General features: G+C 41.0%; 1 protein-coding gene across 1 annotated transcript; it reads right to left on the bottom strand.

The window, feature by feature from the left end:
* Positions 1-1,657: 1,657 nt before the first annotated feature.
* Positions 1,658-5,775, bottom strand: LOC307019583 (dehydrogenase/reductase SDR family member 1-like). The gene is made up of 9 exons (XM_079650591.1): positions 5,587-5,775; positions 4,805-4,953; positions 3,936-4,079; positions 3,357-3,436; positions 3,023-3,155; positions 2,776-2,919; positions 2,617-2,686; positions 2,382-2,462; positions 1,658-2,288 (listed from the first exon to the last, which is right to left on the bottom strand). Exons 2-9 carry the CDS (start codon positions 4,946-4,948, stop codon positions 2,152-2,154), a joined length of 933 nt encoding a protein of 310 aa, XP_079506717.1. The 5' UTR covers positions 4,949-4,953; positions 5,587-5,775; the 3' UTR covers positions 1,658-2,151.
* Between the last annotated feature and the right edge of the window lie 11,275 nt (positions 5,776-17,050).

Genomic DNA, 17,050 nt, shown 5'->3' on the forward strand with positions numbered 1-17,050 from the left:
GAGGGGGGTAAACAGTTTGTGTCCAGGGAGGGTTCGCCACTATCTTCCCTCAGGGTCCCCAGGGCGTGCAGTGTATATATCAGGGCCTATTTGTTTAACAGTAGCCAAGTAGAATGAATCAATAAGGGTGCCTTTGATACGGAGGAAACTCTGCATTTTTGGGGTCTTCCCCGCATGTTGGGGTTGCTGTTGTATTACCATAAAAGAACATGCACTGGTAATAGTTCACTTTTCTAACACTATGCTGCACATGCAGTCATTTACATAGCCGATATGAATCTGAAACATATTAATGAAGGAACTGATCCAGAGGAATGTATTTCTCTGCTTTAATGTGTAACTAATTATGGTTCCATTTTGTTGTTCCAAATCTATGCTGACACATTAGTATGTGTAATATTACCTTGTCTGGCATAAATATTTTTGCATAAAAGTGAGGTCAGTCGTTGGAAAAGGTTTTGTCAAGTCTCTTAGGTATAACATAGTTCTGTTCCCTGTTGTTTTGTTGTGCCAGTTAAATTTGGTGATAGGTTAAGAGTGCCCTTGAAAGACAGCTCTGCCCCCCCTCCTGCCAATCCCATTCTTATAGGACCTCTGGACAGTAGTGCCAAAAATATATGGTTTGGATAAGCATATCTACAGCAAATGCCAGAGGGGAGGGGGGTAAACAGTTTGTGTCCAGGGAGGGGTCGCCACTATCTTCCCTCAGGGTCCTCGAGGCGTGCAGTGTATATGTAGTTCAGGGCCTATTTGTTTAAAGTAGAAACAGTAGCCAAGTGGAAAGAATCAATTAGGCGCGTTCACACCACAGTACTTTTCCCACTTTAGTTCCGATATATTTCCGAAATGTCGCGTTCACACCAAAAAGAGCCGGAACTAAAAATGAGTTCATCAGAACCTTTTTACTCCCTTTTCCGTCCCTGCTAGAGAGCAGGTACTTTCGTGGGAGAAAAAGGTTCCTATGTCTAATTAGCTGGGCGGAATGCAAACTACGCCCCGTAAAACTCAAAAAAAGTTTTGTTAACCTCGCATTAGCATTATTAGTATTAGCCCAGCGCAGAAACGCAGAGAGACTAACTTATGGCAACATAAAAGAAAACATGTGAGCGGTGGAGATGAGGAGGTGTCGTGTCGCCGTTCTGGCAATTTACTCGGAAGGCTTCAGTAGAAGCCAGTCTCCAACTCCGGGGACTTCCGGCCGGGGACTAATATTTCTCATATTCTGGAAATGTGGGCTACTTTTGAGCCAACAATTCACTAAAGCATTTAAATTATTGAGAAATATACCTTTTAGAAAATGAAATGGAACAGTTTGGTAAAAGAATAAACATAATGTTAACATTTAAATCAGTAGAACCATTTAAAGTTGTACTGGGGGACTTGTAATATGTATCTTTACAACCATGGGTATTGCTCTGTATCAATTCCTAATGTATCACCAAAACAACGATTAGGAAGTTGGATTTTTGTTGTTTTATGCACAAGATATAATCAAACAATCAACCCTCGTCCAGTGATAATGTGTCCTTGAGCAAGATGCTGAATTCATATCAGCTTCAGACATGATATTCTGTCAGTGAAAAGAAGGCAACTGTATTATAAATATGTCAGTCAGTACATTTCGCTCATTATTTCTTCTTGATTATAGAAGATTACAGACTGTTTCAAAATCTTTATTGAATCACTTGTTATAAGGTGGTCAAATACGTAGTTGTAGTAAAAGTAGTGTTAAACGTTTAAACATTTAATTGAAATATAACAATGAAATGCTAAAAAATATTGTTGTCAGTATAATAAACAAAAAAAAATACATTTATACATGTACATGTCTTTATAGTAAATATAATCGTTATATAGTTAGGGTTTTGTATACCTCTTTAAAAAATACATACTTAGAAATGATAATGATTTCACTTCTTTTTTTTTTTTTTGCCTTCACCCAAAACTGACAATAGTGTCAATTCAGGAAATATGCTTGAGTGTTCTTCATATCTACCTCAAACTTCATAGAAATACCTTCATTGCATTAATCAAGTAAGAGTACATTTATATTTCTACATAGTGACAAAAATAACTCCTGTTAGCTGGGAGCTTGCAGTTGTATGTAATGGAAACATTATACTGTGACTTCAGTACAGATATAGGAAATGTTTAGAACCGGTTACTAGCCAGGGTGAGCACAAAGCGTGGCAGGTGTAGGAATGAAGGTGTAACGACTGACAGCCACGAGAGATATGGGACCTTGGTCAGGAGGAATTTTAGGGAAGTGTAATCAGTTACACTCCTTCCTGGAAATAAACAGAGGAACAATTTGTTATAATCAGGGGGCTTTATGTCAAAGTAAGTTCAAATAAGAAATAACACAGCTGATACAAACTTACCATCAACATCTTGAAACCCATAGCGTCTTGCCAGGTCACATGTGAGGAGTACTTTCCCACTCAGAGACATCAGGCTTTTATCTTTCAGGCAGGAAAGAAACCAAAAGTATACAAATGAACAAAACTAAAACCAAATCAGTCGCACCAGTAAATGTTTTCAAGAATGCATGTTACAGCAAATATGATATATGCACAGCGTTCCTTATCTCATATGTACCATCTGATATTGTCCTACCTTTTGCCAGGTTGACAATGCACATCCCACTCAATTCTGTAGTTTCTGCATTGGTAAATACATCTTTGATCTTTGAGCAAAATAGAATACAGATATTTAAAAAATCTCAAAGAAGCCAATATGGATTGGCATACCAACGATTTGCTTTAAAGAGTCTACCTTGGAATCTGCACCCTCTGGGGTTTCTTTCTCCAATATGAGCTGAGAAACCAACTCTGTTTGTACCGCTCCGGGCCACAGACTGACAGAAGCCACTCCCCTACTTTTCAGCTCAACAGCCATGTCTGCTGCCAACCTGTCACACTGGAAACGAACCACAATACCGAAATCGTTTTTTATGACACTGACCAATTTACACAGCCGATGTATTTATGTTAACATAATCTAGGTCTAAATGAGAACTTACTGCTGCTTTACCAACACCGTATGGCACATTGAAGAGATACCGCAGCCCGCCCATGGAAGAAATGGTGACGATCAAACCCTGACCTTGAGCCACCATCATCCGGGATGCATGAACTGAGAAGAAATAGTGTCCTCTGCCAGATAAATGATGAAATGAATAAGAATCAATCAAAACATTTTTGAATCACACTTTGTATATTTTCTGAGCTTCTACTGGCAATACATTAATGCTGAACTCACAACGAATAAGAGACACAAACACATTGAGTAACAGCTGATGTCCGGGAAATTGTCACTAGACTGGAGGATATGACTAATAGACCTACAAAGCTTACCTGAGTCCTGTATTGTTTATGGAATCCCAAATGGTTGGATCGGTTTCCCAAAACTTCTTCCCCATGTTCCCGAAGATCGCCTGGAATAACACATCATTTTAAAGTTCCGATAAAAAGGTCACATAGTGGGCATTTTATGGTTGGTGCTGTTTAAAGTTGTCAAGTGTTCCACACATTTTTGGCATCTGCTACAGCGATGCTGTTATTGTGTGTGTGTCATGGGTAAAATGCGGTCATAGTGACAACTAGTATAGCGGGAATAAGCACATAATTGGTTTTGAGTTCTTTGCCAGATGTTTTTCAGTCTGTCTGTGCGCAGGTTTGTCACCCTAATGTCGTCATAACCATGCATAACGCAGTCACGGAAATGTACAGGTGTGATGTTGGGATCAAAATGAAAGATTGGTTTGAAATGGATTTCGTTCCAGCAAGAATGCCAGAAATACATAGTAGAAAAAGGCCATAGGCTCCCACTATTTTACAACCGCGATCCAATTGGTTGCAATCCCATTCAAGATTGTCTCTTGTTCAAGCATACGACACATGAAGTGGTGTTTCATGTCAGTTTTGTACACCTACCTGCACTCCAGCATAGGCATTGTTGACCAGGATATCCAGCCTGCCATTCTGCTCACGCTTGATCCTCTCAAACAGGTCTTCAATTTCTTTATCATTCGTGGAATCGCAGATAACTGGCACACAGTTTCCGCCCCTCTCCTTAACCTGCGTCGAAAACAAACACATCCGTTGTGAACATTGGATACTTATCCTGACTGCAATATTTCAGGTGCAATGTTTTCTAAGTCATCCGCCAACCTAGGTAGCGAGTGATAAGCTAAGGGGCAAGACATCTCTAAGCGGTTCACCAATCACAACAAAGCTGGCCAGCTAACCAATAAGAGAAGACCGGGCACATAGTCACCTTAGACAGTGTAAACTTACTAAATATTGTTGCCCTGAAGATTAACAATGGTAATGCAGAGCCACCTATGGTAATGTACAAAGATAAATATTTCTAGACAGCCAATGACGGAAACAAACGTTGAACTTGCGGCACTAACTGACGATAAAGATGCAACTTATCAGTTGTTGTTTCTGAACAAGCACAGTTTTGTTTTAGTAACGTTCAGTTAGTGCTCGACACACAAATGGCTGCTCCAGAATTCAAAACATAGTTAGTGGTTTGTTTAAACTGTTGCCTTGTCTACAGGCTGATATTTGGAGTTGCTGACCATAATATATCGTAGCAGTAGCCTGCATATTAGATGTTTAGGGAATATAAGAGTGCACAATAGTATAGGGACCATCATTTAGGGAAGGTTTGGCGTATCGGTCACAAATTGATGGCACCATATGTCAGCAAGAGTTGGGTTAATTCCTATTACTTTTGCCTCGCTGCCTAGCATTCTAATACAGCCCTTTTTGGAAATGCATACTCAAGTTGTCACCTGTGCAGCGGTTTGTTTGAGAGTGTCCTCCTGCCGCCCTGTGATGTAAACTGTGGCTCCTGCCTCAGACAGCTGGAGGGCGATGCCCTGGCCAATGCCTCTGGAGGCACCAGTTACTAAACACACCCAGCCAGACAAGGACATTTTCCCTGTGGAAGAAAGGACCATGACATACAATAAGCACTAAGATCAAATACACCATGTAATCTAAGACTACTTAAGGTCAATAGACCTCATTCAACTGGAGCTGAGAAGAATTGCAATATGGTTAGTGGGAGTTATTGCACCCACTGTCCAGAGTTCACTTGAAATCTAAAGGAGCTATTTCACAAGTGAATTTGACCCAGTCACTGTTACTCAGCATTAGGTGTGCAAAGTGCAATGACACAGATATGACAAAAAGTGATCATGATTTATCGCCAACAGGTTCAACAATTATAAATCACATAATTTTAAAAGTGCATGCACAATAGTAAATGACGAAACTGTTAAAGAAGTTAAGTACACGTTTTATAACCAGAACAATATTATGAAACAATACATTTTTAATAACGATTTTGCTATTCACGAGGACGTTCTTGTCCTTATTATAACAAAAATAATGTGGTAACGTAAGTCGAAGAGCAATTCTTTCAGGAGTAACTGACGTGTGAAATTATTACAAAACAGTGGCGAGACTGCTGTTATAAAACACACCATATATTGTATTCTCCACACATATTGTAAACTTTTAAATATCTAGAATAAAAAAGAAATGGCATAAAATACATCAGAAAGCCTACCTTATTCCACAGAAAACGTGGGGAATAGTTTCTCAAGAACCAATGATATTTACTCGGAGCAAAGTTACCAGGAAACGTTTCGCTACAAATATCACGGCTGTTGCGTGTTGCAGTTTTGATTTCCTACTGATAGTGCCTCAGGCTGCAACTATGAGCGATGTTATGGGACCGTTACAGCCACGAAGACGGGATCAATATCTAGCATAGTATCGCGAGAATACGCCAGAATGAGCAGAGAGTGGAGAGGTTATCTGAGGATTCACTTGCACTTACTTCCGGCTTCACTTTGCCTGCATTTTAGGCAATTAAACCTGTGTGGCAACTATTTCGTTAAAATAAACTATCGTTGTTGTCGTTTTTTACACAAAATCTACTGTCCTGATAAGTAAAACTCCGATTTTATCTCGTAGAATGTTATAAGCTGTTGTGGTGTAGTTTTGAATGTGAACTATATCATGTTTGATGTTGTCTTTGGTATATTCGAAACATTCAACACACGATGGCGCTAGAGTCTTTGTGAAGATTCAGAAACAGAATCGGTTTTATTATCAATTAGGTTTAACAATAAGAGGAATTTGCTTTAGTATATGTGGTGCATACAGAGACACAGAAAGAATAATACGTAGCAAAACAAAATAGGACTGTTATGACAGCTATTTAAAAATAATTGTTTCACAAATTAACAGTATTTACACATGACAAATACTATACTGTATTTAGAGTGGAGAGCTGTGCTGATTTAAACTAGGTAGTATGGAGAAGAAATGTACAACATGTACAGGATTTACAAAAGAAAGAAAAAACTGTTGTTCGCATGATGTGATGTGCATTAATGTAATGCATAATGTTCTTCTGGGGTAGATCAAAAGTCAGTGTCCATGGGGGTCCTGTTCCTTGTTAATCTGGCCAGTAGCAGAGGAGAAGAAACTGTTCAGGTGGCAAGAGATTTAGTTCCTGATGGAGCGCGTGCTGCCAGAGGGGAGGGGGGTAAACAGTTTGTGTCCAGGGAGAGGTCGCCACTATCTTCCCTCAGGGTCCTCGAGGCGTGCAGTGTATGTGTAGTTCAGGGCCTATTTGTTTAAAGGTTACATACCATGCAAAATGCACTTTTGTACGTCTTTTATACATGAATATGTGTCCCCGGTGTTCCAGGGAAGTCACCAAGTGTCAGAAAACACAACCCTCTCTATTTTCCTTCATACCCAAATCTCTTAAAAAGGGGCTGCAACGGATCTGATACAGACTGATCCAGATTTGAACACTTCTGTGACGTCACAGATGTGGCGCTACGGCTATTGGGCCAACTCCACCAATCAGGAGGAGACAGCCACGGACATTGCAGTTCGAAAGCGCTGGAGACGCTGTAGTAAATATGCCAGGCCTGTAGATGGTGCTGTTCTCACAGAATCAGCCCATGCAAAGACAAATTGAGCGAAATATATAGGTATGGTCCTACACTATATTATTCAAATATAGCATGATAGGTCCACTTTAAAGTAGAAAAAGTAGCCAAGAGGAAAGAATATGTTAGGCGCGTTCACACCGCAGTACTTTTCCCACTTTAGTTCCGATATAGTTCCGAAATGTCGTGTTCACACCAAAAAGAGCCGTAACAAAAATTAGTTAATCAGAACCTTTTTTACCCCCTTTTCCGTCCCTGCTAGAGAACAGGTACTTTCGTGGGAGAAAAAGGTTCCTTTGTCTGATTGGCTGGGCGGAATGCAAACCACGCCCCCTAACACTCCAAAAAAGTTTTGTTATCCTCGCATTAGCATTATTAGCATTAGCATTAGCCCAGCGCAGAAACGCAGAGAGACTAACTTATGGCAACACAAAAGAAAACATGGGAGCGGTGGAAATGAGGAGGTGTCGGCGTTCTGCTGATTTACTCGGAAGGCTCCCCAACTCCGGGGACTTCGGGTGGCAGTATACGCCGTGAAGTTGTTTGCGGCCTGCCAGTAAACCCAAAGCAGAAGAAGAAGAAGTGACGACAGCAGCTTCATTTGCCTAATCCTCCCCCAGGGACTTATTCCGGTGTGAACGCGATCTGTACTTAGTTCATGAGAACTAAAGAGTTCTCATGAACTAAGTTCTGATGAACCTTTGTGGGAAAAGTACTGCGGTGTGAAAGCGCCTAATAAGGGTGCCTTTGATACGGAGGAAAAGCTGCACTGTTGGGGTCTGCCCCGCATGTTGGGGTTGCTGTTGCAGGCATGTGCACACATAAGCCGCTTTCACACCAAGTACTTTGCCGTACTTAGTGACCAGCACTTAGACATGGAACTAAGTACAGATCGCATTTACACCGGAATAAGTTCCCTGACGTCACTTCTTCTGCTTTGGGTTTACTGGCAGGACGCAAACCACTTCACGGCGTATACTGCCACCCGAAGTTCCTAGCCGGAAGTCCCCGGAGTTGGGGACTGGCTAAGCCTTCCGAGTAAATCGCCAGAACGCCGGCACCTCCTCATCAGGCGCGCCAGATTCATTTTAGAAGTGGGGGGGCCAACAAAAGTTTGTGTGTACTGTATGGCCCAATCCCAAACCACGCCTTACACCCTACCCCTACACACTCCCCCTCCGTGACGGAGTGACAGGCTCCCTCCTGTCAGATGGAGGGAGTAAATACAGCGGCAAGCTTTGGGACAAACTCCCCTCTCTCCGGCAGAAACAGGAAATACCGTAATATGTAGGCCTAACAACGGTTTCAAATCAGCATCTCTTTGGCAAAAAATGTAAATGAATAGCTCAAATAAAACTCCAAACATCTTTAATTGTGTTTTTTGTAAAGCTCTTTTAGTTTTAAACCTGATGTTTATAAGCTTCTTAGTTTTTGCAACAGTCTGTAAATATACACAACTTTATAATAAAATGCACACATTTACCTTTTTCTAGACTACAGGTATGATCCTAAGTTAAAAAAAAATGAGGTTATCATGAGGTTGTTAACATCGCAATTTATCACTTTAGTGGTTTTGCAAATAATTAACCACTCTCTGATTTTGTACCATTCTGCGTTGTACCTTCTCTTTGCCCAAATAATCTACTAGCGGTCTCCTTTTTTCCGATAGTTAGCTGTACAGCTTTACCCGCCTCAATGTCCCGACAACAAACCTCCATGCAGTCGGAACCAGCCTATTTCGGTTCAACAACGGCGGCGGTGGGGGCGGCGGCGGTTTTGACAGTTTCTGCGGCCGCAGAGCTACTGCTTTTGGGTTCATCAGGCTTCGCTGTTTGAAGAAGGTCAAGGCTCCGGAGATGTGGATGTCAGGGATGTGACCTTCCAGTTGTTAAATGTAAGTTTAGATTGACTGTATTTAGTTTTCTTCTGCGCTGGTTCTTCTGACATGTTTGCAAGTGTAGGCTATATATTCTTTCTATCTAGGTTAACGGCTGACACACAGAACAACGTAACAAATAAAGTAAACAACGTAACAAATAAAAAAATCTAAGCTTTTTTATTGGTTGTAGGCCTAATTTACATGGATACATTTGAATGGTGTGACAATGTCCTATTTGATTGGGTTAAAATGTACATATTCTTCCTGTTATGTGTTATGTCTGCCTGCTTTATTTGACCTAATGCAAAATGACCTGCTCCATCGAAATCAGTCGCATTGACCCGAAGACACATTTTGATTCCGAGCTTTTTAATGATATCAGGATTGTTTTTGTAGGCTACTCCAAATATTAAGCAAAATATGTCACATTATCTAATGACTGTTACAGAGTCATCATTTTGAGAAAAAGGCCTTTAAAGTTTTCTCTTCTCTGGAATCCATCAATCTGATTGATTATTAGCGGAGCAAATGATCAAAATACTACGGAGGGAAGATATTTTCGTTTAGATTACTGCACTCACGGGAAACACCGGCTGTTGTTATGCCTGTTGTGACGTTAAGTTACTCCGTTCTCCGCTTGTTATGCCGTTACAAGCTTCAAACCTGTATTTATCATCTGAATTTGCCGAAACAATTTTAATATTCTGAAAGTCAAGACTTTGTTTATTTGAAATCAGATGAAAACAAACTGTAACGGACCCTGCCGTGTTATCTATGATTACTATGTGCCTTACATTCATAATTTCAGCGGGAGGGAGGGGGAGCAGCGCTGTGGAAGGGCAGAGCAGTGAGAGGCGAGCTGTGGTCTTCCCTTTACAAGCTTAAAAAATGCGTGTAGCTACTCAGATTGAATATAACAATAACAAATAACAAAATATACACAGCTAGATCAGATCGCGTTTTAGATGTGACTTTAGAGTAGAGGGGAATTATTGAAACAGGATTTTTACAGTGTTCCGCGCCGCGATACGTGTGTGTTTCTGTATTTTTGCGTTTGTGTGTATTGTGTTTGTTTCCTGGGGAAAACACTCACGAGAAACACCGGCTGTTGTTATGCCTGCAGTGACGTTAAATTAGTCCGTTCTCAGCTTGTAATTATGCCGTTACAAGCTTCAAATTTGTCGGCCTATTTATCATCTGAATTTGCCGAAACAAGTTTAATATTCTGAAAGCCAAGAATTTGATTAGGCCTATTTGAAATCAGATAAAAACAAACTGTAACGGACCCTGCCGTGTTATCTATGATTACTGTACCTTACATTCATAATTTCAGCGGGAGGGAGGGGGAGCGGCGCTGAGGAACAGCAGAGTGGTGAGTGAGAGCTGTCATCTTCCCTTTACAAGCTTCAAACATGCCTGTAGCTAGTGAGATTGAATATAACAATCAAAAATAACAAAATATACACAGCTAGATCAGATCGCGTTTTAGATGCGACTTTAAAATAGAGGGGAATTATTGAAAAGGGATTTGTACGTGGCATCTGCTGCTGCGAAAATGTGGGGCAGGGCTGAAAAGTGGGGGGGCCAATGGCCCCCTGGCCCCCCCGCTTCCGGCGCCCTTGCTCCTCATCACTCCACCGCTCCCATTTTATTCTCTCTCCGTTGGTGCGAGGGGCTAATGCTAATGCTAATAATGCTAATGCCAGCAGATAGAATGGCGGCTTCACAAAACCTTTCAGAGATTTACGGGGCGTGGTTTGCAATTCGCCCAGCCAATCGAAATTTGTACTTTTTTCTCCCCAGGATACAGGGTCGGCTCCAGAACAAATCGAATGGGGGGGGGCATTTCCGCCAGCGGGTCATATTGACCCCACCCCTTTTCACATAAACATGACGTGTTGCTATAGCAACGCCTTTTGTCTACTGCGGTTCCCACTGCTGACTGTAGTGAATGAGTGCGCTCCCGCTCACCGGAGACTGCTCGCGCTGCGCTCCGCAGCAAACAGCTGTGGGGCGATTTGAAAGTACGTTATGCTGGCCGGGGTGTCTAAATAATGCTTCCGGGCCAGCGGGCCATTTATAATGTTCATATGAACAGCTGAGACTCCACAGATCAGGTCAGAGGGCCTGGCGATACACTAGCAAAACAAACATCCAGTAGGCTATTAACCTTACTGTTTTTACTAACAGTAACCAACTAATAATTTTCATAAAGTGCATATTTATTCCAAACTCACAATATATATATCCTTCCAGTAATAAAACGTAATGCACAATGCAATGGTACACAGTATCCAAAATCTTTAGGCACTGGTTAGAGGCATTCATGTAAAGCAGATCGCCAGAATCCAATACTGGTAAAAACGTTACAGAGATCAAATGTTTCCTTGTCTGAAAGGAGAAACCTAATTTTAAAACAACATTTTCAGTGTGTGACTTGAAAGATAAGTTCTGATCAATAATAAAACCTAGATATTTGTATGTAGTGACCCTTTCAATGTCAATGTCAGTCCCTTGAACAGTACAAATGTTGGGGAGAAAATAAGTTTTTGCCACTTTTTGCCACTTGAAAATATAATGAGTTTGGATTTGTCTGCATTTAATACTAACTTGAGTTGAGATAAATTAGATGGAATAACATCATTGCTCTATAGAAGAGGATGAACAATAAATAACAGTATCATCTGCATAAAAATGGAAAGCAGCCTTTGATAAATTATTACAGAGATTATTTACATATATGGTGAAATTATTGGTCGGGTTCCATCTACTTTCAGTGTGTAAAAGGAGTCTCCTATTTCCTCCACGATAGCCTCAGTCACCACATTGCTGAGTGTACTTATGAGTTCATTTTGCATTTCGTGACAAGTGTAAGTGGCGTTTCGAGGGATTGATTTCGCTACATCAGCCAATTTGGGGTCTTTTTTTATCGTATAGTCCAGCAGGGAGAGGAAAAGTCCACTGCCCTCCTCTGACAGCTTATCAAAAGCCTCTATCTTCCCTCGTAAAGGCAGCTGGTTTTCCACCAGAAATCAATAAGAGAGGAGATATAATACCTGTTTTTTCGTAGTTGGTCTGCGTTAACAAGTGTATAAATCTCCTTTCCAGTGCTGGCACGCCTCTCTCGCTCCTTCCAAATTGCATAGCAAGAGAGATGCTCCTTTGAATTTGCATGTTTCTGAAATCCCTTGTCTCTCTCCACCGCATTTTTCCAGTTACGGAAGCCAACAGACATAAATGCATCCATTCTCCGGGTTTTGCTAGACTGCCGACAGCAGAAACAAAATGCAGCATCGGCCTTGACACTGTATTCAAGCCAGTCTCGGTTGTGATGCCAAGCAGAGACAAACGGACGCCTCCTGCCAGTGAGGATGCTGTAAGGGTACTGTTTTAAGAAGATTTGTTTGGGCTGATCAGTTCCAATTTCATCTATGGGTTGTTGAATTCCAGCGCTAACGTTAGCTGCAGCAGGTGGATGGGCTTGGCTAGCAGGTTGGCTGGTCGAAGAGCACGGCTCCAGCTCTTCAGAGACACATTGGAAAAACCTTGATATAAAATACATTAGTTTTGCATAACATAACATTTTTTAAATTACATTTTCAAAATGTTCCAACTTTTTTTCCAATTGGTTCGTGTTGATAGAGACGAGACATCTCTTCTGTTCAGGGTCAAATTGAACCGTTCACTTAGAATCAAGCCAAATGAGTCATAAGGATTTATATTGAAGTATTTTATTGTGACCCCTTCTAGCCTCCACTTTCACTGCCAGGTGCGGGGTGTCTGTCTGTCTGTGTGTGGAAAATTACGATATATATATACCGTATATCCCATTTGAGCCCTCTGACCCCATAGCTTCCACTTTCGTGTGTGTGTGTGTGTGTGTGTGTGTGTGTGTGTGTGTGTGTGTGTGTCAGGGTGCCGCGGGGTCTTAAAAAGTATTAAAAGTTGATAAATCAATTTAGCGAAAATTAAGGCTATTAAAAAGTATTAAGCGGCATTTTCCAAGGTATTAAGAAGGTTCACAGCAACGACAACATGAAACACCCTTTAATTTACTGAAACATGTCGGGAAACCCCACAAGGCGGCCCCATGCATAGCGCGCCGTAAAATGCTGCTTATTATTTTAAGTTTGGTTGCCTTGCTCCGCTCTGTGTGGGGGGAGGGGGGGGGGGAACTAAACGACTACGGTAACGGGTCCCAAGGTGGGTAGACCGGCATACGCAACGCTCTGGGGGTCCAACGGCTCCGTGTGTGCCCAGTGTTTCCCAACCGGGGGTACGCGTACCCCTAGTGGTACGCGAGGGAACCGCAGGGGGTACGTGGAATTCCAAGGTGACAAGTAAAAAAAAAAAGAATCCCGTCAAAAATGATAGTGCGCGATTAGTTTCCCTAGGGAGACAATAGTCTGTTGCACAACCGCGCCAAAATCCCACAATGAAAACAGCTGCTTACCTGCAGCCAGAAAAATACTGGTAGGTCTGCGCTATGGATAAATGGCTGAAACGTCCACTTGCTCTGGATTCAGGCCAGGAGGAGCCGTTACGAGAAACGTAAGAAAGAGGCCAAACTGAAACGAAGGCAGTACAGTGAAACATATATATTATTTGGATTCATTTCTACACCGCAGCCTCAGTGCTTCTTTTGCGGTGAAGTCCTGGCTAATAGTGCGATGAAGCCAGCGCATTTACAGAGACACCAGAGCACCATACACTCGGGAAGTGTCGATAAAAGTGGAGAATTTTACAGACGAAAGCTGTCGGAATTTTTAAGTCGAGCCAGACAGTAATGATGAAAGCCACGAATGTGTCAATGAAAGCACTCGAGGCATCTTACGCCGTGTCCCTGCTTGTGGCTAAATAAAAAAAAAACTCACTCTATTGTTGAGGAGCTCATTCTCCCTACAGCGACTGCGTTGGCCGAAATTATGATAGACAAGAAAGCAGCCGAAGCACTCAAGAAAGTTCCCCTGTCGAATAACACCGTATCCCGTCGGATCAATGATATGTCTGTTAATATAATTGGACAAGTGGTGAACAAAATAAAACTAGCCGGTCAGTTCGCTTTGCAGCTGGATGAAATGACAGACGTGAGTGGAGAAGCGCAGCTCCTGTCCTTCGTGCGTTACAAAGATGCGTCGGACATAAACGAGCATATTTTATTTTGCAAAACGGTTTCCCAATGCAGGGCCGTGGGAAGTAGGGGTGCTGAGGGTGCTGCAGCACCCCCTGGTGGAGGACAGGGGATCTGCACTTCCACAAGAGTAAATACAAAGATAATACAAATATAATTTAAAAAAAAATTCAGCCTTGATGTAACAACATTCATAATTAAGTAAAGTAAGTAACACCCTTTTCACCCCGGTTACATTTTCCATTTGCCCTGTACGATGGGCGCTGTAAGTGATGAAAGTGGGGGATGTTGGCTTATCAGGCGCCCGCAGCTCACAGCCAAAGTGAGAGAGAGAGAGAGAGAGAGAGAGGGGGTGCACCGGTACCGGCGGGGATTGTTGTTAGCTTCTACTGCGCTAACGTATATAAGAAGCTGTTTCTACAATAATGTGGAGGGAGGGTTCTGTCCTGTCTGAGAGGCTCAGTGAGGTAAAGGACTCTGAGGGTTTAGATAGCTCACTTTAGTCTAAGTTATCTCAGTGGGTCTCAAACGTTTTGATCACAATTTATGTAAACAGATATTTCCAAGGCACACCTTTATAATTATTAGGATAAATAAAAACAGGTTTGAAATCATTCAATGTATACTATAGGACAGTAAACTAAAAATATCGTTTAAAACTGGAGAGATTTAAAAATATGCATAAATAAATAAATGTTAACTGGTCAAATAAGATATAAATGAACAACAAAAATAAAATACGCTAGCCTACATTTATTTGTTATTGGCTATGGTAGGTTATTGGAAATGTTCACATACTTATTTGATTAATAAAAGGCAAACCGATCTTTTTCATATGGGTGTTTGGAGTTGTACCCCCTAGATCAGTCTCTAGTAATTGGGCGCTCAAAGTGCACCAGATTGAAGCATTTTACTTTGAAATGTTAAAAAAAACGTCCCGGGGGTTGTTGGAGATTTGGTGGATGTTTAAAACCAACCTCGTCTCCGCGTGTCGTTTGATAAGCTGGGTAAATTCGTAAAAAGGAAGGGATTAAGAAACACCAGAATGCAAGTTAAACAATAATCTTGTTTTAATGATAAAAAGTAACAATACAAATACAAATACAAATACAAATACAAATACAAACACAAACACAAACACAAAGGAAGTACTTCCTGCTCTTCCTCCAATCTCACGGATCTGGTCAGTTTGAAGAAAAGAAGAGGCTGGTCTAAAGAAAACATAGGCTTATATCCAAACCCCCCCCCCCCCCCCCGAGGGGTCCTCCACTTAGAAAAGACAGCCAATCAGCGCGAGCCAGAGGCGACCCTTACATTCGAGATAACAAACCCCTCCTTGCAAGTTTCACATACTTTTGGCATTTTATAAAGATAGTTTTAAGATATAGTTTTTTATAGTTGGATTATACAAATAACACATGTGAGTTACCTTAACCTCAAACAATAATAACAAGAGGAAAACATCAGCTCTGATCTCAAGCAGTAAAAAGTACCGCACACTCATTTAGCCTGCAGCTCTTCCAGACACTTGAGCTATTGTTCTTTAAGAATATTCCCTGCAGAATCTTTATTTCAAATAAAAGGTTTCACATTGCATATTTCCAGCTTCCTTTACACATACTGCTATTATTAATACAAAGTAATCAACCACACACATATATTTAAAACAAGTAGATTTCCCTGATCATTTGACATGCTGCTTCCATTTCCCATAGAGTAATAAAACATGTTTAAGCTAATTTCTCCACACTGTTTGTAGCCCTCCAGTACCCACATATGAAAGAATAAAAGCAGAGGAATCAAATAAAACACCAATACAGGAATAGTTGATAAATGATTATACAGGACATCTGATCACAGTAAGAAATACACACACATAATCTCTAGGAAGTGACCCTTGTTATAGGTCCGAATGTCCTGTCCCCTGAAAGTCATGTGTTTTGGTTGATTAACAGAAGTTTAATTGTTCTTGTGGCTTAATGGCTTCCCTGAACTTCCCTTCACCCCAAAGTCAGCTTACTAGGAATGAATACATTTTATTGATAAGCTCAAAAGGACGTTTATCTTGGTTACTGCTGGGTGACCCAAGTCTCCAGGCCTGCAGGATGTGTAGGAGATAAACATTAATTCTACAAGACTTTAACTACATTATCTGAAAATGTATCTGGGACTTCCCCTGTTAATTGCAAGGACTATTGATAATTAACAGAGAGACCCTAGGGGCCTCTTCTTGGTATCTGCTAGGCAGAAGTCCATCAATGCAGAAATCACAAGTTTAACACATATTCTATATAAGGTGACATTAAAATGAATTTACCAGATTGAACTTTCCTGCCATAACATGTTACTTTAATCCTTCAAATAACTCAAATAATACTTCAGGGTGCACCCCCTGACCCCCCTAGCCTAGAGGATGTGAAGTCCACCCTCCAATTAAAACATGTTCATGCAATACTAAATACATTTGAAGCCTTTTTATGTAAGCTGTCCACCATGTCAATACATTTCTCTTTTTGTAGTGTATTGGTGATAGAGGTTTTTCATTGCCAGCTAAAATCTTGCCTAGGGCAGCAAATTGGTCTGAACCGTCCCTGGTGTCATCCCCACAGCACCCCCCATTTGAAACATGTTCCCACGGCTATGTCCCAATGGATAAATGGCACGGTTGGGAAACACTGGGCACACACGGAGCCGTGTGTGTGTACGCCGTTGGTACGTTAGTTCAAAAAGTAACAACGGACTATTTTTCTTAGCGTATGCATGTAAATGTAAATCAATACATACAACTATTTCACATGTACAATATTTTCTTAGCCCTAATACTTAATACTACTTATTTCGTTTTGATTGTTATATTTGATTATATTATATATTATCAATAAATTATATATTATATATCAATATGATATACTTTTCTATATAATAGATTTTCAAAAAAAGTATTTATTAAGTAAGGGATAATGTGCAGCAATCACAATCAAGTCCACAATCAAATCCATAAAGACAAAGTAAATCTGTTTACAGTTGTTTCATATGTATGTTGAGAGGTATC

This window comes from Notothenia rossii, assembly GCF_949606895.1.
Source record: "Notothenia rossii genome assembly, chromosome: 9".
Lineage (NCBI taxonomy): Eukaryota > Metazoa > Chordata > Actinopteri > Perciformes > Nototheniidae > Notothenia > Notothenia rossii.

Bases quoted from the DNA above. Each gene is read 5' to 3' on its own strand.
- LOC307019583 (XM_079650591.1), bottom strand. From the start codon at position 4,948: ATGTCCTTGTCTGGCTGGGTGTGTTTAGTAACTGGTGCCTCCAGAGGC. The intron at 4,080-4,804 runs GTGACAACTTGA...TTTTCGACGCAG, and splicing joins TCAAACAAACCGCTGCACAG to GTTAAGGAGAGGGGCGGAAA. The intron at 2,463-2,616 runs GTAGGACAATAT...CCTGCCTGAAAG, and splicing joins CATTGTCAACCTGGCAAAAG to ATAAAAGCCTGATGTCTCTG.